This window comes from Triturus cristatus, chromosome 9 (assembly GCF_964204655.1).
Source record: "Triturus cristatus chromosome 9, aTriCri1.1, whole genome shotgun sequence".
Taxonomy (NCBI): Eukaryota; Metazoa; Chordata; class Amphibia; order Caudata; family Salamandridae; genus Triturus; species Triturus cristatus.
In genome coordinates, this window is record NC_140592.1 from 246,757,996 (window position 1) to 246,775,479 (window position 17,484).

The 17,484-nt window shown below is 45.9% G+C and overlaps 1 protein-coding gene across 1 annotated transcript in view; it reads right to left on the reverse strand.

Moving 5' to 3' along the window:
• The window catches only part of SYN2 (synapsin II), a 1,092,985-nt gene that overhangs the window by 307,149 nt on the left and 768,352 nt on the right, over positions 1 to 17,484 (reverse strand). Inside the window, exon 6 of the mRNA XM_085624864.1 lies at positions 3,054 to 3,116. Coding sequence (XP_085480990.1) covers positions 3,054 to 3,116 — 63 coding nt within the window. The remainder of the gene's footprint in view (positions 1 to 3,053; positions 3,117 to 17,484) is intronic.

A 17,484-nucleotide genomic window follows, 5' to 3' on the forward strand; every position in this document is an offset into this window, starting at 1 on the left:
GACAATGGCAATGTCAAAGACTGCGAAAGTTGCAACTTTATTTTTCAGATCTCGCCTGCAATCTCTCTGTCCGGACTATTAGTCTACCGACCGCCAGGCCCACTTGGGGAATTCTCCAGTACCTTGATGGATCACACCACACTAAAAGCAACTACTGCTTCTAATTTTCTTCTCCTAGGGGATCTTAATCTCCATTTCCTTGACCCTACGGATAACTCCGCAGCTAATCTATTAACAGACCTTGCGTCAGTCGACCTGCATCTCATGAACTCAAAAGCTACCCATGAAAAAGGCAAGCTTCTGGATCCGATTTTTACGAATATTAGGAATTTTACAACCCAGGAACCCACTCCTTTCCCATGGACAGACCACTTACTGGTCCCCATGTACTGGCATCTTAAAATCGCTCCGACTCAACCACACAAAACCAGGACACTTGGTAGACGGTGGCACAAGCTGGTACCGGAGGAATGGGAAGCTAAGTTAGGAGAATCCATCCCGCCTCCCTCATCGGATCCCAAAATGGCAGATAGAGAATTTAATGATTGGCTCACCCACTCCCTAGACAGTCTTATCCCACTCACTTGTACTCTTAAACATACTAAGAGGATCAATCAAGCTCCATGGTACACCCCCGCACTGAACGCTTTAAGGAAGGAATGCAAAAGGTCAGAACGCATTTGGAGGAAAGACAAGTCTGTGAAGGAAAAAGACGTATTTCAGTCATCCATGAGAGCATACAAACTAGCACTCCGCAACGCCAAAAGTGCCTTTTATGAGGAAAAAATAAAGAATTCCTCCTGCTCAGCCAAGGAAACCTTTCTGATCCTTAAAGAGCTCCTCCATGTCCCCGACCCCCCACAAAAACCTATGGACCCCAAAGCAGCGGAAGGAAAATGTATCAAATTAGCCACCTTCTTTGATGAAAAAATTAAAAAGATCCTTGCCTCTCTTCCCGCTGCTAAAACCGACTCCATTGAAGGATATGAGGACCATCATCCCCTGCAGAGGAATTCCCCCTTGAAGCCCGCCGCCCCTCACTTGGTTTCCTTCGGCCCGGTTACCATGGAGGAGGTAGCAGCAACATTTGATTCAATAAAGAGTGGCGCTCCCAGTGACCCAGTGCCCATACGATTCCTCAAAAAAATCACCCATACCATAGTGCCCCCGCTGACCGCTCTGATCAACACCTCATTAACCCAAGGTGAAGTCCCCCCTAGCTGGAAGGAAGCGGTCGTTAAAGGACTTCTTAAGAAACCTTCATTAGACCCTGAGGATCTATCAAACTATAGACCCATCTCTCTCCTTCCTTGGATTGGTAAGGTCACTGAGAAACTTGTAAATAAAAAACTGTCACAGTTCCTGGAAACCAACCATCTCCTCAAGAACTCCCAGACGGGCTTCCGACCAGGTCAAGGCACTGACACCGCTCTCCTTGCAGCAGTGGAGAAGGCCAGAGACATTCTCGATACAGGAGGATCAGTGGCAGTGGTCCTCCTGGACCTGAGTGCGGCCTTCGATACTGTCAGCCACCAGGTCTTAACCCAACGCCTGGAAAACATCGGAGTGAAAGACAAGGCTCTGAAATGGCTTTCATCCTTTCTCTGCCAGCGCTCCTTCCAAGTCTGGGAAGGTGACAGCCGCTCCCCTGCCATCCCCCTCCGGTGTGGTGTGCCACAGGGCTCGTCACTGAGCCCCACGTTATTTAACGTGTACATGGCCCCACTGGAGGAGAGGGTCTCCCCATTCGGAGTCACTATCATCAGTTATGCTGACGATACACAGCTGGTGGTAACTCTATCTCACCCCAAGCAAGAGCCCTCCAACCTTCATGACTGTCTCTCCAATATACAGCAATGGATGAACGACTCAGCCCTGAAATTAAATGGGTCAAAAACAGAGATTCTGCTCCTAGGTCAAAAAACGCTAGATCTACCCCCGAACATCTGGCCCGCCTGTCTTGGTGAACCTCCTGCCCCCAAGACGGAGGTCAAGAGTTTGGGAATATGGTTAGAGAAAGATCTTACCTTTAGAACGCAGGCAAGGAAGACGGCCGGCGTTTGTTTCGGCCTGTTAAGATCATGTAGGAAGGTGCTTCCCCTACTCCCTTTCAATTCCCGGAAACAGTTGATCCAAGGCCTGATTGTGTCCAGGCTGGACTACAGTAACGCCATTTATTTGGGAGCCCCTGAAACCACCCTCCAGACACTACAGAAAATCCAGAATGCCGCTGCCCGGATGCTCACGAACACCCCGGCCAGAACATCTGCAAAACCCGCATTGAAAAAACTGCACTGGCTACCGATCAGGGAAAGAGTGGTATTCAAGGCCCTCTGCCTGGCTCACAAAGTGCTCCACAACGAAGGCCCACCAATTCTCAAAAACTGTATCACCCCCTATAGACCTACTAGAGCGCTCCGATCGGACCATGGAAACCTCATTGTGGTACCCAGGGTGAAAAAAGCCCGTTCAGGAGGTCGCCGTTTTTTGGTTCACACAGCGAAGCAATGGAACGCGCTCCCTCTGAAACTAAGAACAGAACCGAATCTACTCCATTTTAGGAAATCGCTCAAAACCCTCCTCTTTCCATAAACCATTCTTATTTTCCGCACCCCCTCCCATCAGGATTACGAGGTATAGCGCTGGGATACTCATGGGTGACTACGCGCTCTATAAAAACCTTAAATAAATAAATAAATAAATTTTAATGAAGGCATGTTTGTCGCGCTCTATAAAAACCAGGGATATAGTTGGGCACGAAAGTAAACAATCATCTGGTTCTGCAGGAAGGTATGACCAATGTACAAACGGTAGTAGGAGGTCCAGAATGTATAAGAGAAATGCCTCTAAGGAAACCAGATGCCCCATGTAACTGGGGGACACAGATAATGCAAATCAAAGGACTTGAACTGGCCATGCATGGCTAGCTATGCAAACTGCCTTTCCCGCGCTTTCCAGCACTTCTTTCAAGTTATCTTTTAGCTGCTGTTGTAGGCATTCGCGAAACAACACTAGATCACGAGAAAAGATGAGATAATGCAAATATCACTTACCTTTCCCATGCCACCATGAGCATGTCCAATCTTCACGACAACTGGAAACGCTGGCATTGTCAACTGGAAATAAATGAAAATTCAATAAATATCGTTGTCTGCACAAATAAGCTGTCAAATAAAGGTAGTCACTTGAGATAAAATCACATTAGTTTTGAAATCCAGATGTACTACCAGAATCAACCGAGGAGCATCCTTCGAATAGAATTGCATTATTCCCCAAAATGTTTTTGGCATTTGCTGATATAAATATTTTTACATGTTCGAATAGATTTGTCGGTTGCATAATTTCTAGGAACAATTCAGGGTCAGACTTTGCAGCCACAAGATAGCAGTGCGTGTGCTTTTTTAATGGTGACATTAAAACTCGTTAGGGCTCATCACATCTCCATCAAGGCACAGGTAGGAAGCTTCGTGGTTCGATGCCACCTACATTGGCAATTAAAACTGATCCTGTATTTAAATTTGACAAGTTGCTTAGAATTGAAGAACTTGATTTAAAGCCAGAAAGCCTTACGAGAGGTCTGCTGCAGCGTGCATTCAAGCCATCAAAGAAGTCCCATGCTCACTTTGCCACTGGATTCAAGCTAGCCTGGCTGATGAGTGGTGTTACCCCGAAACCCAGTGGCATAGCTAGCCCTCTGGCGGCCCGTGGCTGCCCTTGCATTTGGCGCAGTGAAGAGCAGGGTGGATGAATGGGGAGTTCTGGTTAGTTTTTTCCATTTGCTATCCTGCGTCAAACGCTTTGAGGAGTGGGGTGTACCCTGAGACGGCAGGTAAGAGCAGGGGGAGGCTGCCACCCCCAAAACTTGTGCCACCCAGGGCGTACTGCCCCCTTCACCCCCCGCTATGCCACTGCCGAAACCAGTCCCAGGATGCATGTTTCTGGTCCAGGGAAGACCTGGATTGCCAGTTCGGGCTGAACTGTTTCCATGAGGAACAGGGTCAAGACTGATTTGCATACGATTGGGTCTGAACTGGGGTGGCAAAGTGAGCTAAAGAACGATGATGGATTCAACCCAGATCTGTGACTATGGGTGGATGTCTAAAAAGTTTCAGCACTCCGTCCATCATCTCCTTGTGTCTGTCAATTATAGAAGCAGAGAGAAGAACAGATCAAAAAGGGGAAGCGAGAGAGAGAGACAGAGAGTTAGAGAGAGTTTGAGTCTGTATGTGTGTGTTTGTGTGTCTTTCTTTCCAGGCTTTATATTATTCACGATTCTGCAGGTTATATCCATTTAGAAAACATGAAGATTAAGGGCCTCATGAGCTGTGTTATTACACCTGGAGCAATAACCCTGGATGAAAAAACCCAAGTGTGTCTGGGTCCAGAATGATCAGGTCCTAAAAATCCAGACCGGATAGGTCCCTGGGCCGAGACACCTTGCCTGTGAGATTCCCTGGAGGGCAGGAAAGGGCAGATGCATTTCCTGCCTGCCACCTACACCCTTAGCTGTCTAGAGGAGCAGATAATACTCCACAAGTACAGGGAAGTGTACCATTCACCCCTGCCCCCACCACACTACACCCACCTGGCAGTCAGGCACGGCTACTGCAGGTAAGAACGGTGGGGCCAGCTGGGGGGGGATTTCGAGAGACAACCAAAAGGGAAAATTAATTATTTATTTAATTTTTCCCTTGTGGTCATCTCTCGAAATCCCCTCCCCCCCCCCAGCCGGCCCCACCGATCTTACCTGCAGCGGCCTCTGGCAGTTCTGCAGACACTTTCCTCCTGCCCAGAGCTCTCCGCTATCTCCGCAGAAAAGCACGACCAACTGGTAATGAGGCCGTAAGTACTTGACGTATCAGGCAAGCTTCAATGGGGAAGCTCAGGTTATAGCAAGTAGAAAACAAATGCATGTAGGGTTGAGTTCTTCCAAATATGAACAATCATTGGCATAGCCAATAGGTCTCGCCTTAGGGACCTTATAAGTGTTTAGCCATGCAACAGTTGATGATGTTGCACCAAGGATATTGTACTGCATAACTAAATACTTATAAGGTTCCAAAGGCGAGACCTATTGGCTATGCCAATGCTTGTTCTATGTGAGCTGCATTCGGAGGAAAAAGCCTCTTGTGATTGTTTTTGTGCAGGAAAGTTTTCCTTCCTGCACAAAAATAATCATCCCCGCAACGCAGGCACCCTTGCACCATGGTACACAGCAGTCCATTGTGCGCAAGCCCAGGGGAAAAGGACAGGAATGCGCTGTATCTGGCAGATACAGCGCATTCCTGCCCTTTTCTTTTGCCGTCGGGCAGCACAGCAGGAAGGCCTGCGGCGCTGCTCGCTGGCAATAACTCATAAATGAGGCCCCATGATTTAAAGCTTTCCTGAAAGGGAGCAGGTTACTCATGGATTCGATAAGCAGGGGCGGGTATTGCAGGCTTTAGCTGCACAAATCCGTAGCTTCTTCCACCCGAGAGCAGCGTTTGAACTTCAGAAGTATCACATTTGTGTCCACTGAGGATGGTAACGTCTTGACGGTAGATACCTCGATGGAGTACACTTGCTCCTGATTGCTGTCAGCATACAACATTCAGGGGTCCGTGTGGGGTACATCTACCAGACTTTTGCCTGGTATACTCCATTAGAAAAATCTGGTGTGTAATTCTTTGTGGCTGACTCAAGGGTTGGGGACCATTGCATTGGTTTTCATGTAAATAAATGCATGGTAGTGTAATTTACACATTGCATACCGCTCTGAACTCTGAGTCACCGAGATCCGGGGATATTGTGCGTGCACATTTCAACTCTGCATTGCTGCGCACTTCTGACCACATCCCATCAAATGTTGGGTCTTGGGGTAATGCCCCAAAATGAATTCCGAAACTAGCAATGCTGTGTAATCTGATAAACTCCAAGAGCATCCTTGGAGAGGACGGGGATGGCTCGTGGACAGGAAGAGCAGCCCCCTGCTGGACAATAAGAGCTGCCCCCTGCTGGACAGTAAGAGCTGCCCCCTGCTGGACAGGAAGTTACCATGGACCCCAGGAGCTTCGGCTGCAGAGGGAAAGGAGGGGTGACTAGGGGATTCCAACCCAAATGTGCAGATTCTGCTCTTAATTCCTCATTCTTCGATCGCCAACCCGAAGCTTCAGGGGTGCCAGAAAGAAGTAAGTGAATCCATGGAGTCTGGAACCATCACGGAACGTTGCCTCACATCATTAATAGGCGATAAATATCTGTGTACGTCATGGTGCCCACACATGCAAATTTAACTCAGCAGCCAGGGGCAGAGGGAGTTTCTCGGCGCAACTGCACCTCTGCCGCACGTGGTTGAACATTCAAATCATGTATTCATCTCCAGTACGTTGCGGACTGATGGGTTTGGACACCACCATGCCTGAATAAATACGCTTGTCAGCATTGTTAGCAAGTCAGTGGAGAGAAGAGCGCCTGCTTTCATGCGCAACGCCAGCTCTCCAGCCTCTCCTTGTTCATGTGCTAGAAAGAGCCTTCCTCCTCAATATACTGCCACAAAGAAATAAATACAAGCGACTGCGTGGAGGGAGGGGAGAAGTAGTGAGATGTCCATGTGCACTTTTGGTGCATTCGTCTTTCCGCTCTCCTAACCTCCACCACCACCCCTCCCAGGCTACCACACACCCACCCATGAAATAGCGATTCGGAAGCATGGCTTCATTTCTTTTCTCTTTTTATATATATTTTGCAGATTTATATAGCGCGAACTCTGCCAGAAGGTATTGGAGCTCTTTACATGAGCACCAGTTACGTTACACAAGGACACAGGCAGGGCAAACTATCTTTTGAAAAGAGCATTGCAACGCACGCGTGCACATAGCACAGTACAGTCGAGAATCTCTGCTCTTTATCGTCAGACTTGCACACGCAGTTACTCCTGTTTTTCAGCTGCGCAATAAATCACAAGGCGAGTTACGGAGGCACAATTCTACTCCCGTGCTTCGTAGAAATTATAAAATGTATTGAAGAAGACGTGTTTTTCACTGAAGTGTCAAAATTACTAATCACACCGCGCAAACAGATAAAAAATGCGCTGTGCACGTTCCATTTAGTGCGCACGTCATATGGATACAATACAAGGATGCTGCGCCAGGGATCTATAGCATGCAAACGCAGAGCACGCGCGGTGATCAGCCCGTGACATGGGCCGGGATGGCGCACGGCTTTAAATAGAGCCCATTTAAATGCACAGCATGTCCCCTGTGAACTAACACGGTAGGGTCACACTGCTGTCATTGTGTTCACAATCACCATCAGGCACACTGCCAGGACCGAAAAGCTCAAATCAGCGTTGTCGGTAATCCCTGCTGGAAGTAGAGCAGACAGCGGGATTCCTGCATGGTCCCAGCCTACAACATAGCGGATCCTGCGGGATCCTCCTTTTAGCTCAAAGAAGTATCATTCACGGAAGGACAGCGCGCCATTCAAGGAATGAAAAGATAGCCATACTCCTCTTCCAGCACCGTGGTGCTCCTTCCTCGTGGGTATCAAGGGTTTCGACGGAGGATGTAAGTTTTGCATTTACAATAATCCTCATTTGAAGGATGTAATCACCCGCCCCTCCTATCCACATACTAAATCGTAACTGTATGATAAAAAGGTGCAAGAAAGGAGCCCAATATTTGTGGTCATTATTATAAAGTTAAAAAATCACCTCTCCGCAAGCAATAAACACACAACAAAACAAGTGGACGAACTTCGTGGCAAGCCCTCTGAAAACTGCGAACACAGCAGAACATTTTGCTTTGAACACCAGGCACCTAACCAGATTCCAGAAGTACACACACTGCCTCTCTTTCCTTCTTTCATTTAGTTGCTTGCCTGTGAAATGGATCCAAAAAATACAAGCTCGTGCCTCGTGCTGACGAGTAGAGGAGGAGGCAACAGGGGGAGGGGAAGAGAGGAGGGGGCCTGTGCTGGATTCCCTTGCGGGAGTGAGCACGAACCATATGTCAAAGCTCGCTCCCGCAAAGGAATGGCCAAACGTGCACACGTTGCCATTGAAGGCAATGCAACATGTGCACGTTTTTGGCAGCCAAACTGAATCGATGGCTAAAGGTCTCTTTCCTATGCAGAACATGCGCGCTGCATAGGCGAGACCTAAAAATGGAAATTCATTGATTTAAACACGGAAATAAACATGTAAGGTGAAAAACACTATATTGCATACAAGCTGGGGGACAAAAATATAAGACACAATTGAAACCTGAATAATAATAAAGAGTCACTATTTCAAAGCAACAAAACATTCCCAGCGTTGCATTGTCTACCTAAGATAACTTGGAGCTGCAAAAAGTAATGCTGTGGATGTTTTTGCTAAAATAGCCCTGAGGGAGCCAAGCAAATTAGATTGTAGGATTTGTTTGGTCAATGAAAGATTTGGTCTGCTCAGAGAAAATCTCAAGATGTGTTTATCACCGCCTGGAATTGCTTGCAATGACGTTGACAGAAAACAGTTTTCTCTGATGATTTATTTTATTCAAAGCAGGTAGTTTGTCATTTGAACCTAACTTTATAAGTATTTCATAAAAATGAACCTGTCAAATTTCTCAATTTTGACATTACATCATTGTCTGATTTAAAGTTCTAAGGTAGACTGAACTGGACTCCTCTGCATTAAAGCTGCGGGATAACCACCCAAAGGATGTTTTGGTACAGAAAAACTTAACATGCAAAATTGTGGTGTCTTTCCACTAAACGTTCCGTTATCATTTCGACTTTAAAAAAAATATTTTTACATAAAATTTTTGTACGTAAAGTGGCTTTCATTTTTTTCGTTATATTCTAGGCATGAGACTAGTCTATCACAGTACACGTTTCATCTGTGCAAGAACAATACAAGTAAACATCCTAAGCAATATTATTTGAGAAGTTCCATTAGTGGAAAATTTTGCTTGCTTGTGTGATAGGGAATGGAATATACAGGATACACGTGGCAACACATTAATTTCACATTTGTGGACGACACAGAAGGGAAAAAACATGTTCTCTGTTTTTCAAACGTAAAATGGGAATTTATTTCAGGCAGTCAGTTTCTGCCATCTGTGTTATGGAAGCAGAGTGCAAACGGTTTTGATCTATTTTTAACCCTTTCGATGTGCATGATGGAGCGGTTCCGTCATGCGCATCGGTTGCGGTGTGCGGATGACGGAACCACAACGTCATGGCCCCGCCCGCGCACGAACCCTTCAGCACAGCGCGGTAATCCGCGCAGCGCTGAAGGGGTTAAAGGGCTACCTGTGAACTAAGATTACTTTGTTAAATATTAATATCACTCAATGAAATTGATTAAAAAGCAACGCGGGGGTATTATTTGGTTTGATAACAACCCCACAGTTTTTTTTCCTGTGCAATGATTCTTTTGTAATATCAAATAAATCAACATTTCTTTACTCAGTGTCATATTACACAAGAAGGTAATGTTGAAAATAGATTTGTAAACTCAAAAAGGTTTGGGAGGTACCCTAGTACTCGGAAAAGGATGGGTATAGATACTGAAACAAACACAAAGTTCCCTTCTCCTTCTACTCTGCAAACATGAGGATTTGATCCTCTAATTGGATTGGTTAACTTAGGTTTAGTAAGGCCATACACTGAGATATAAAAAGACACATTTTACCAGGTTGCTGAATTTACAGACAAAAAAATATATAAAATCATACATAGAATAATCAATTTTTAATCAAACTTATGAATTCAAAGGAATGTATTATCAATATTTTATTCAAAAGATCATGTTCTATACAATTGATATTGACAGTTAAAAACACATTTAAAATCATATATTTGTCATATTTTTAAATAAAAGGTAAACAATATGTCCAATAAATACATTGAGAACAACTGTTGTTCTTTATGTATTTATTGCACATATTGTGCATTTATCCCATGTGCTTGTTTCATTCCAGAATATTGCTCATATTCAGCTTGTGATGCTGAACCTATAATTACTGATAGGAACAGGCAGTGGTGGCTCCCCCATTGGGGCGTGGGGGCGTTGCCCCACTGCTTTCTCGCTGTGCAAGAAGGCAGAAACATAAATGGTAATAACTACCACTTTATGTTTCTGCTTCTCGCACTGCGAGAAAGCAGAAGTGCCTGGTTGGGGGTGGGCGGTACTGCTCGAGGGCAGGTGGGGAGTGGCTTGCCCACTGTTGTGCGTACTGACTGTTTGGTCGGCCATGGGGTCGACCAAACAGTCAGTATGCACAACAGTGGGCAAGCCACTCCCCCCCGCCCTCGAGCAGGACCGCCCACTCTCCCCTTTTCTCTATGTAGGTAAAATGGCCCGGCTGGGGCGCTCTCCGATGTGCCTAACCAATCACAAGGCTGCAATGGCAGCGCTGTGATTGGCGGGAGGGAGGGTGCCATGACGATGCAGGAATTGGAAACGGCAGGACGGTGGGAGTCGGACCCATCCAGAAGCTGAGGTGGCAGCAGCGCATGACGGTAAGTTAAGTTTTATTTTATACTTTTTTTTAACTAAATGAACCCCTCCCGCCTCCCCCATCCCCCGCGACTGCCCCATTTCCACCCGCCTGTCATGCCGGCCGCGACTGCGCTCTAGTTCGAGTAAAAGTGTAGTAGTAGTTTTTAATTACAAAATGCCTTTTCTGTATCTTGCCCATGGTGTTGTCCTGCTTTCAGAGCGTGCTTTGCTTGTCTGAATCTGTGTTAAACATGATGATGTATGTTGTCTCCACTTCTGCTAAAATCTTGCTTTGGAAAAGCCAAATTGGCTTCACCCGGCAGAGATTTAAAATACAAAATGCTGTAGCTTCACTTCGCTCTAAATACATTCCTCCTGATAAGTGTAATGCATCAGCCCCAGAGGTGTGGCTGCGAGGTAAGCGGCCGCTGCTGAACACATGTAAACTTTCGAATTAAACACATTTTAGCTCTGCAACTCTTACATAATCAACTAAAGGTGTGTTTCGTGTTCTGAAAGCAAAGATTGTGTATGCATATGGTACATGTTTTTCCATACGTCATTTTTACCGTTCAGCTGTGCCCTCAGTATATTATTATTTCTGTGTACAAATGTTAGGTAAACCTAAATTTTCGTGTTAATGAGGTGATCAGTAGGTCCTTAAATACATTACTGATCCGTTCCAATGCTGGCACCTAAAGAGCCATGTGCGCAAGGGGAGACGCACGGTTTGCCCAAGATCGCACATTGAGAGGGAGCTGAGATTTGAACTCTAGTCCCATTCCAGAGTCCGCCTTTTCAGCACTAGACCACGTTCCCTGTGTGCAGTTTTGCAGCCTCTGGTTGTCACTGCTTTGGCTGGCGCTTATACGGTGCGGAAGTGAGTTGTGCAGTGCGTTTACAGCTGCGGAGGTGTGTGTACTAGATTCATGGATTTTTAGATGTACGGATTTTTAGCATCTCTTTCTCGTTTTGTGGTTCTTGTCTGGAGCTCGTATCGACCTGTTGATATAGTTTCAGACAATCGCTGCTTGTAAGTGATTCATCACTACTTGTGCTTACAGCGAGGACGAGGCAGAGTCTTGTGGGTGAGCGTCTACAATATATATTCCAATTTTTGAAATATAAAGCGCAATGTTGCGTTGAGCACGCTTCTAAGCACATCCAGTTAGTTTGGGGAAGATTAGGGAACTGGAGGGGTGGGAGTTCATGGTTCGTCCAAGTTCTCACAAGGTTGGGGTTCAGGGTTACAATAGAGACCCATAACCCGAAAAGAGAGATTAGCTCATCGTTACTATGCCTTGCCACCCATTGTGCCACCACCAAAACTGGCCTCCTCGGCCTCCTAACTTTGAATACCCCACATTCAAAGACAGGCATGATTAATGTAAGCCTTATGTGCTTACGATTTACTGAAAAAAACATACACATTTATTAATACCTGTTTTCTTAATACTATTGTATGGTAAGTAATTTCAAGCAACTTTATGGTATGTTTATTTTATGTCATGATATGTCTTGAAAATGACCCATTTGCCCACTCTTTTTTCAAAATTTTCTTGGGGGGACAACCCCCCCCCCGAACTCCCCGTAGGTGGTTCAGGCTCGCTTGCTACACTCGCTCGCCACAGTGAAGTACGACAATTGTTTTACGGCTCACCACTTTCAAATGTCACCAGCCACCACTGGGAACAGGGCCAGGAGCAACAGTGACACCAGAGAGATCGTTGGGCAGCTGATGAAATGGAAAACATGTTTCCTTGGCATTTGTTTGCATTGCAGTAGGTACCACACCGAGGCTTGTTTATTCCAGTATACCGATCAGCCCCTGATTAGTGTGTGTTGAAAAAGGTTTAACCTATGGATTGAAGAAACAACAGACTGCTTGTGTTCGAGCGCCGCAATGGCTAGACTATAAGGTGAAAGGTGACTGGGTGATTGGACATACTTATTGAATGTGTTAAAAGTGTGTTAAAAGAGGAGCTGGTGTGGCTGCTTGTGTTGTGAAGAATCTCAGATTGAATTGCAAGGGTTTTTAATCAATGACCAAAATGAGCACTCATTTTGGTCATTGATTAATTCTCTCACTACAAATATTTGTGTTCTTTCAACACATCAGTCACTGCTACTTTGACGTTATAATACATTTTGTTATCGCCACTATTCTGCTGGTTGGGGCACAATTCCTCCCCCCTCCCTCACGATACTGCTGTGATCGGGGAACAACCTTTACAACGCAACTTTTACAACGCACTACCTTTACAACGCATTTTTTACAACGCATAATCCATTACAACGCATGACATTACAACGCATGACACTACAACGCATTTTTAAAAACTACCTTTACAACGCATTCCATTACAACGCATACTACCATTACAACGCATACCATTACAACGCATAATATTACACTACACTATCCAACACTTACCCTACTGATGCACCCCCTGGAGTTAGAATAGTAATTTTTACCCCTATACTATCCAACACTTACCCTACTGTTGCACCCCCTGGAGTTAGAATAGTAATTTTTACCCCTATACTATCCAACACTTACCCTACTGTTGCACCCCCTGGAGTTAGAATAGTAATTTTTACCCCTATACTATCCAACACTTACCCTACTGTTGCACCCCCTGGAGTTAGAATAGTAATTTTTACCCCTATACTATCCAACACTTACCCTACTGTTGCACCCCCTGGAGTTAGAATAGTAATTTTTACCCCTATTCTATCCAACACTTACCCTACTGTTGCACCCCCTGGAGTTAGAATAGTAATTTTTACCCCTATACTATCCAACACTTACCCTACTGTTGCACCCCCTGGAGTTAGAATAGTAATTTTTACCCCTATACTATCCAACACTTACCCCACTGTTGCACCCCCTGGAGTTAGAATAGTAATTTTTACCCCTAGACTATCTAATACTTACCTTAAATGTAATTTAATATTATGCGTTGTAATGGTATGCGTTGTAAAGGTAGTATGCGTTGTAATGGAAATGCGTTGTAAAGGTATTTTTTAAAAATGCGTTGTAGTGTCATGCGTTGTAATGTCATGCGTTGTAATGGATTATGCGTTGTAAAAAATGCGTTGTAAGTGCATGCGTTGTAAAAGTGTGCGTTGTAACGTCATACATCCGCTGTGATCGCAATAGTGCTTATTGATTGCACTTCACTTTTAGGCACCATAGGTGTGTGAGCCTAATTAACCTCACACAGCCTAATTAAATACTCCATACACCATGTATGGCAGCACAAGGTTTGAAGCACTTCGAAAGTAAGCAGATGTACTGTTGTACCTACATATTTAACCCGGATATGTTTTCAATCTGCTTTCTTTTTCAGATCTTTCTTTCAGACAACGCTGATACTTAGAACCGTACGTTTTGCGGTATTCACTGCCACAGGTTAGGGTGCACCTTAGCGCATGCATACCACCGTGGCAGCTCTGTCCTGACGAAAGCCTCGCAACTTGGCATTTTGAGGCTGAAACATGTGGACCGGCCACCCATTCACTGTGTTTACCTTGGATGTCACTGGTCTCTCAATACCAGCAAGGAATCCTCCATTATATTTTTAATCTTACTTTACCATTATTAAAAATTTCTAGAGGTTAAGTAAAGGTATTTTTATCTTCCACTAATCACTAAACAGGCGTCATAGCACACCCGAGTGGGGAACCCCATGATGAAGCATGTCACCAACTAGGTTGGTGAGTGAGAGTTCTTTTTAAAAGCATTTGCTACTTTGTGCTGAGTTTATTGCTTCGGAATTACTCTTTTGTTGTTTTTGAGGATTTATCATTGCCATTCCAAAGATATGATACATGAAAAAGCTTTTTTTTTCTGATCAGGAATTACAGCATAAAAGTATATTAAGGAATTCCCAATGTTAGCCTAGGAGAGGGGTAGATCTCACAGTAGTGAAAAACAAATTTGGGGGTTTGTCACTACCAGGCCTTGTAAATATTAAACATACATGTCCCTCAGGCATGTTGGCGCTAGCTGATCCAGAAAAAGGAGGCCCTAAGAAACCTAGCTAGCAGAATACAACCATGTTTTCAAAGATTTCCTGAGACAAATGATTTGGCTAGATAGATAAGGTGGACATCGGCCTTATGTGGAGAATGCACATAATTGTACAGGAATGGTGACAGAATGTTTTCCTTTAGTGGAATCTCCACTGGAGAATTCTGTAGACAAGCAAAGTCAAGTATTTCTGCTGCTAATGTCAAAACTGAAGCAATAAGGTTCTATGTTTGATAAGGACGCTGAGAAAAGCTGAATTGTGGAGGATCCTGAGAAAGTAAAGAGCTCAAGACTCTATCTTTTCATTCTAACCTGATTGGATCATTTTATGGGAACTATGGGTAGGTGTTGCAAATGTTAGAAATGTGTGATTTAAGCTACTATAGAATGCTTGTAGTATATTTACAGAGCAGAGCAAAGTAGCAGATTAAGGGAAACTTTCTTTATGGGAAACTGATTTTACTTAACCTTTCCTTTGAGGCGACTTTATGATAGTTTGCCCTCTTGCTTATATGACTTTGAGCGAGGCGAACTTCACGAAGGAATGAAGGACATCGCAGCTTGGATGAGAGACAGTTGCTTGAAGCTTAACTCAGAGAAAACTGAGATCCTTATCCGAGGCTCCTGCACCTCTGCCCGGGACAACACCTGGTGGCCCTCCGCCCTCGGAAAGCCACCCACCCCTACAGATCACGGACGAGACCTCTGCATCATCCTCGAATCCTCCCTCTCCATGAACCGCCAGATCAACGCCGTTGCCTCTACCAGCTTCAACTGCCTGCGCATCCTCCACAAGACCTTCAGATGGATCCCCCCGATTGCAGAAGAACCTTCACCCACGCGCTCATAACCAGCAGACTGGACTACGGCAACGCCCCATACGCCGGAATCAACTGAACTATTCGAAACAAACTCCAAACCATCCAGAACGCCGCAGCCAGACTCGTACTCGGAACACCATGTCACGAGCACATGACCCAACACCTACGAGACCTCAACTGGCTCCCCATCGAGAAGAGGGTCACTTTCAAGATCCTTATCCACACCTACAAATCCCTCAACAACATCAGACCCAAATACCTCAAAGAGAGAGTTTCCTTCCGCGTACCCAAGAGGAACCTCCACTCCGCCGACCTCATCCTGGCAGAGGTCCCTCACATCCGCAGTAACAGAGCAGGCAGGAGAGCTTTCTCCCATATCGCAGCCAAGACCTGGAACGAGCTCCTTGTGAACATCAGATGCTCCCCGACCCTGCGCACGTTCAGGAAGGACCTCAAGAGCTGGCTCTATGACTGATCCAGAGCTGCCCCCCCCACCCCCCCAGTGCCTTGAGACCCTCACGGGTGAGTAGCGCACTTTAAAATCCCTGATTGGTTGATTGATTGAGTGATTTTAGGGTTTAGGAGTGGATAGTGTTAAATGAAGGTGCGGGTAATTTTAGGATTAAGGGTAGACCTGGGCGGTGAACTCCACTCTGTTCGAGAAATTTGTGGAGTTTTCTGCACTCTGCGGAGCGAAGCTTTTTTCCTTGCTAGCGCTCGCCAACATCAAGTTGACTAGTGCACAGAAGGAAAATCCACCTCCCAGTGAGCTTTCTCAACGCAGGGGTCAGATTTCTCAGCGCCGGTGGTCGCGGAGGTCGCGACCGCTCGCTTTGAGAAACTTCCCATTCCCTTTGATAAAGCTGACGCTCGTATAGAAAATCTACTTGAGCAGCATGAAAAGAAGCAGTGCTCTCTTGCGCTACGCATGGTGCTGTTCGCGCTGATTTTACAGACCAAAACAAACACCCGGCGCTGAAAATCAATGTGAACCGCATGACCAAACGCACTCTGCTGCTTGCGAAACTCCGCATAGTGCGGCAGACTTTTTTAGTCACTACATGGAACTCTACAAACTCCACCCAGGGCTAGTTAAGGGGAGGGTAGAGGAAAAGGGTGGTATGGGTACATTTAGGGTTATGGGGTGAGTAGAGGTAAAGGGAGGTATGAGTAATTTGCACACCATACATTTCTTTTTCATGTTGCTGTTCTGCTTGGGTTTTCGGATCAGATAGAACCCGCTCAACAGAGCCTCTCTAACCCAGCCAGAACGTTACCCCCTCCCTAGGGCCTATTCACACCTAAATAACCACATATATATACCACCTAAGGACAGGGAATTCCTACTATATATATATACCAAGACCTCTTATAATACAAGTGGCGGCCTCGCGGTCCCAAATGGACCCAGGACTTCCTGCCCAGACGGCAGCCTCAGCCTCGCGGTCCCAAACGGACCCAGGACTTCCTGCCCAGACGGCAGCCTTAGCCTCGCGGTCCCAAACGGACCCAGGACTTCCTGCCCAGACGGCAGCCTTAGCCTCGCGGTCCCAAACGGACCCAGGACTTCCTGCCCAGACGGCAGCCTTAGCCTCGCGGTCCCAAACGGACCCAGGACTTCCTGCCCAGACGGCAGCCTTAGCCTCACGGTCCCAAACGGACCCAGGACTTCCTGCCCAGACGGCAGCCTTAGCCTCGCGGACCCAAACGGACCCAGGACTTCCTGCCCAGACGGCAGCCTTAGCCTTAGCCTCGCGGTCCCAAACGGACCCAGGACTTCCTGCCCAGACGGCAGCCTTAGCACAAGTTCATCCTATGATTACCAGGACATACAACAAGGGAATCAGTGTTACTATGTATCAGATCACACAAAGACTGCTAGTTGAGCACAACCTGTTCCCCAGTTCGAGGGGCTCCTCTCTCCCTTATTCAGTTACCACCTACCTGATCAGGATTAACATCTGTTCATGTCAAGTCACAGCTGACTAGAAGAATAGGCTACCCTCTCATGCAAGAGCACATGTTGGTTCACTACAAACTGGATACTTTATTCAGTCATTACATCACGAGTTCATCCTATAATTACCAGGACATACAACAAGGGACTATGTATCAGATCACACAAAGACTGCTAGTTGAGCACAACCTGTTCCCCAGTTCGA